This window comes from Oratosquilla oratoria, chromosome 8, assembly GCF_046742065.1.
Source record: "Oratosquilla oratoria isolate Oo_2021 chromosome 8, ASM4674206v1, whole genome shotgun sequence".
Taxonomy (NCBI): Eukaryota; Metazoa; Arthropoda; class Malacostraca; order Stomatopoda; family Squillidae; genus Oratosquilla; species Oratosquilla oratoria.
The window spans coordinates 62,285,674-62,290,673 of record NC_134784.1 but is presented as its reverse complement, the minus strand read 5'-3'; the positions used below and the strand labels follow the sequence as shown (position 1 = coordinate 62,290,673).

The window sequence follows — 5,000 nt, the reverse complement described above, 5'->3', positions numbered from 1 at the left end:
AGTTCAAAGTAAAGAGATTGTAACTGATGGTAAGAGTCTTGAAGAAGTTGAGGAGTATAATTATTTAGGCCAGGCGGTAAAAGTGACAAAAGATCATGATAATGAAATAAAAATACGCATTACAATTGGTTGTAAAGTGTTTGGTAAGTGTAATAAAATCCTGAGAGGCTCTCTACCTTTATGTTTGAAACGTAAAGTTTACAATCAATGCATTCTGCCAGCAATGATCTACGGGTGTGAGACTTTGAAACTGACGAAGGCAATGGAAACAAAGCTAAGGACTGCACAGAGGAGAATGGAGAGATTAATGATGGGAATAACGCTGAGAGACCAAAAGAGAGCAAGTTGGGTGAGAGAGCAGACCAGAGTGAAAATATTGGGAAGGCGGTGAAAAAGAGGAAGTGGAATTGAGCAGGTAAGTTAGTGCGAACGACTGATGAGTGATGGAGCAAGTGTGTTACTGAGTGGACACCGCGAGATAGGAAGCGTGGAAGAGAGAGACCAGACAGGAAATGGAGACGAGATTGAGAAGTTTGCAGGGGTGGCGTGGCGGAGGTTGGCGCGGTCGTGTGAATCATGGAACGCTATGAAGGAGGCCTTTGTTCAGCAGTGGACTCAGGATGACTGATTTGATTTAATTTGATTATATATATACATATATATATATATATATATATATACATATATATATGTACATATATACATATATATATATATATATATATATATACACATATATATATGTACATATATATATATATATATATATATATATATATATTCACATACAAATTTAAAGAAGATAAAACAACCATAATGTATTTCCTGCACAGAAACTGCAAAACAAGTAGATGAGATTAATTCAACAACCTCCCAACTAATCATAGAAAGCACAGCCACTATTTTTCACGGGCGTTCCTATTGGATTATCACATGAACGTGCAACCGCATTGCCTCTTGTGTCTATGGACAGTGTGCCACCAAATGTAACCACTGTCCAAACAGATCTATTAATTTATTTTTCATTTCATCTCATCTCATTTCATCTTATTCTATTTCATATAGATTTTTTCATCCATATATGCACCTGATTTGTTATGCACCTGATTTTTTATTCATTTGTTATGTTATTTGTTATGCATTCATGCACCTGATTTGTTATGGACCAAAATATTTCATGTTCGAATGCAATCATTAATCCATTGATTCGGTTTGCACACTAACTCTGTCTGCTTGCTGTCGATTCTAATCACCTAGGAAGAAAACACCCAGACTCTATAACAGTGGCTCCCAAACTAGAGGGCGCCCACCCCCCATGGAGGCATAAGGAGAATACAAGGGAGGGGGGCTGAAGTCATCTTTTCAAAAATCATTGTTTGATAAGAATAATGAAATAATTCCAAGAATAAATATTTGTTGTTACAGAAAAGATATAAGTAGAAAAAGTATATATTTTCCTATAAATGCAAAAAAAAAAATTGGGGGCGGGGCGTGAGAGTCTGCTGGAAGCAAAAAGGAGCTTCTTGATTAACCCATAAATGGCTCGTATCTCTCATGAAATTTTAATTTTGTTTTTCGCCAGGTGATTTTACTCAAATTAAGGAATATCTCCATCGTTTAAGCGTTAACAGACCCTAACGCTCCGCAGAGAAGCTGACCCCAATTGCAAGTCCTCAGGGCTTCCCGGAAAAGTTCGTTAAGTGACCTCTATTGACCAGATTTCCCAAGACTCCGACCTACGCATCAATTTCCCCCTCTTCCCACGCACCCACCACCCAACCATCCCTTGAGAATTACGTTACCTAGAATAAGGATGAGGTCAATCGACCAATAAGTCAATCAGTCAATAAATCAACCAATAGCTTGTTGGGACAGTAAATGATCATATTCACCCTTCTCCTCCCTTCCCCCTCTAGGTCAAAGGAGATACGAGTACCGTTAATGAATACAGTATACGTGTGAGTATCTATGAAATGTCTGTAAATAGTACTTCATATTTCTAAAACGGCAGTTAGTAGTGTAAGGGTGTCAGATTCTCAAAAGAGGAATAGAAAGCTTTTATGCTAATTTGGTGAAAATGTGAAAAGGTAGAACTGGCACAGAGTTTGAAAGCGTTTAAGGTGGATTAATGGGGGAGGCAGATAGCTATGCAGACGTATAGGTCTCTAGCCAGTACAAAGTGGACTACTCATGTTCCATATGCAATAAGAACATAAGGAAAGAGAGATCATAAGTACTACACTAGGCAGTTCCACGTCCATTACCACCTATCATCTCCATCCAAAAAGTTATCTAGTCTTCTCTCAAAACAACCGATAGTTTCAGCGCTCACTACATGGTTACTAAGCCTATTTCATTCGTTAACCACTACTGGTGAACCAGTTCTTGCCTATTTCCTTCTTAAACCTAAGTTTGTTCAATCTAAACTCATCACTACGAGTCCTACCCTGCTGTCTTGACAGATAACTTTGCCTGTACCACCCTTGTTAAAGCCTTTGACCCATTTGAATACCTCTATTAGATCACCCCCGCACTCTTCGTTTCACCTCACTAAAGACAAAGAATGTGTTATTTGATACTGCCCAAAACTCATACACTTTAAATATGGCTACAAAGTCTCTTTTCTGAGTGGCCTCTGGTGACCGTGGCAGGTTTACTTTGGGCTGCGGTTCTCCTGAAGGGAAGGTCGGGAACCACAGATTTAAAAAATGAAGAGTTGTGATAATGATTCGGTCTAAAGTTACAAACTCCACCTATCAGGAAGCTAGGACAGTGCCCCTTACAGAGGACTTTGTTGTATAGAATTTAATGAACCATGCACTTGGTCCAACTCGCTGGCGGAAGGGTTCGAACTGCCGGGAGGAATTTAAGTAATTTTTGGCTTTGCTACTTAGTACAAAAACAGAGAAACAAAGGACCCTCCTGCAAGGAATCTGAGGCTACATATAGTGACTGAATAATACTGGTAACAGAAATTACTCAAGACACTTTCAACCTATGTACCCTAGAGAAGAAAATGTTCCTGCAAGAGAGGTCTCAGGATGTAGGTTGAATGAATGAAGAGTAGAGGTGACGGAATAGGTCTAACTTTCTTTTAGCATACATACAGGTGAAGAGAGAAGAAAATCCTCTTGACAGAAAAAGAAATCTAAGGGAACAGATTGGAAAGCGGTGGTGGAGGGGTCTGCAGATTGGCAGGAGAGTTGTGGTGGCGGGGGAAATCAAATTATTTTTCTGGTGTATGCACCTGAGGACACGGGAGCAGAGAGAAGAAAAGGCTCCTGAAAACAAAATGGAACCTTCTCCTTCGGATCGGGGCCAATCCTGACTGGAGGAGGTCGATGCGGCCATAGAGAAATGAGGGATAATACTTTTAGGTGGAGAACGAGGCACAGGTAATAGGGTACTGGTTTGTCTGCAATCCGCAAGAAGAAATGTTGAAGATAAGGAAAGAAGGGACAGATGGACAGACAGGCATACAGGTAGACAGACAAACAAACAGGCAGCAACCAATAGCCAAACAGACAGAGATAAAGACAGACAGACAGACAGACAGTGACAAAACGATAACCAGGCAGACGAATAAATTTCCTGGCAAAAAGAGAGGTAGACATACAAACAAATATGCAGGTCGATGAAAGCTAAACAATTGAAAATGTGTGATGGATAAATAGAATAATCAAACCAGATGTACAGTGAATAGGTATATCAGACTAAAAGGAAATCTTGACAGAAGGCGAAGAGACTAGATAGAAAAGTTTGCAGGAGTGACGAAGCAGAGGCAGACACAGTCGTGCAACTTGTAGAAGAGTTCAAGTGAGGCCTTTGTCCAGCATTGGACTCTGAATGACCAGTTAATCGACAGATAGATCAGTAAACAATTCAACAAAGAAATCTATAAATATATCAAGAACAAGCAATATCAGAAATTCCTGGAATTTGGGTCACCATCCATATATTTAATACAAAGTCAACACGCAGAGGGGACCAAATGAAAAAGTAAAATAGATGAACAAATAAATAGAAAAAAAAAGGTAAACGGAAAAAAAAAATAAAGTAATTTATCAGCCTCACAAAAATGACCAAACCAAAGTACCAAATTATGAGATTAAGAAGGAGACATTAAGTTCCAAAAAAGTCTGTTTTGGTAACCTTGACCGGCTATTTCTGGGAGAAGCTGCAGATGTGAACTCCATCCCTTCTCTTGTTCATGCCCTCCCATTCATACAAAAATTAACCAATCGGTCAATAAAATAAAAAGAAATGGGTTCCCGATGTGGACACAGATTAAGCATATTTTAAATAAATAAAAGATTTGAGAGAAATATGTATAAGGTTATACAAAAATAAGTAAAAAGATGAATAGATTAATAAATCAATCAATCAATCAATCAATAAAAACAAAATCAAATAGATAAGAACATTAATAAATCAGTCAATCAACAGAAGTGAACAAAAAAAATTACCTTCAATCACTCTGGAGTTCCTTTTGGCCCGAAAGCCGAGCTGGTCGCCGAGGAACAGAGGCTGCAAAAGAAAGAGAAAAAGAAGATTTTGAAAATCTAACCCAGGTGTCAAATCTTTCCTGAATTAAGCTATATCATTTCATGCTTAGGCACTTTTACAAGTTTCTTGTTTTATGATCTGTCTTTTTTTCAATCTGTCTTCAAGAAAAAAAAATATTTATAAATGTTGCATAAATTTGTGTAAAAAGTAGTTTGGGCATAAATGTGTATGCGTGTGCTTGTTTGTTTGTGCGTGTGTGTGTGTGTGTGTGTGTGTGTGTGTGTGTGTGTGTGTGTGTGTGTGTGTGTGTGTGTGTGTGTGTGTGTGTGTGTGTGTGTGTGTGTGTGCATGTGTGTGTGTGTGTGTGTGTGTATTCACTTGGTCTTTGGATCACGTGTTGGACTCGTGATCGACAGCTATTTCCCTCCTGGAAGAGAGCTCAGAGCTCGTAGGTCCGATCTATGGGTAATGCTATGACCTTGCACACACACACA

The 5,000-nt window shown here is 38.9% G+C and overlaps 1 protein-coding gene across 1 annotated transcript in view; it reads right to left on the bottom strand.

Moving 5' to 3' along the window:
* LOC143027781 (corticotropin-releasing factor-binding protein) overlaps nucleotides 1-5,000 on the bottom strand; it is a 456,393-nt gene that overhangs the window by 159,050 nt on the left and 292,343 nt on the right. The window contains exon 3 of the mRNA XM_076189328.1: nucleotides 4,467-4,527. Coding sequence (XP_076045443.1) covers nucleotides 4,467-4,527 — 61 coding nt within the window. The remainder of the gene's footprint in view (nucleotides 1-4,466; nucleotides 4,528-5,000) is intronic.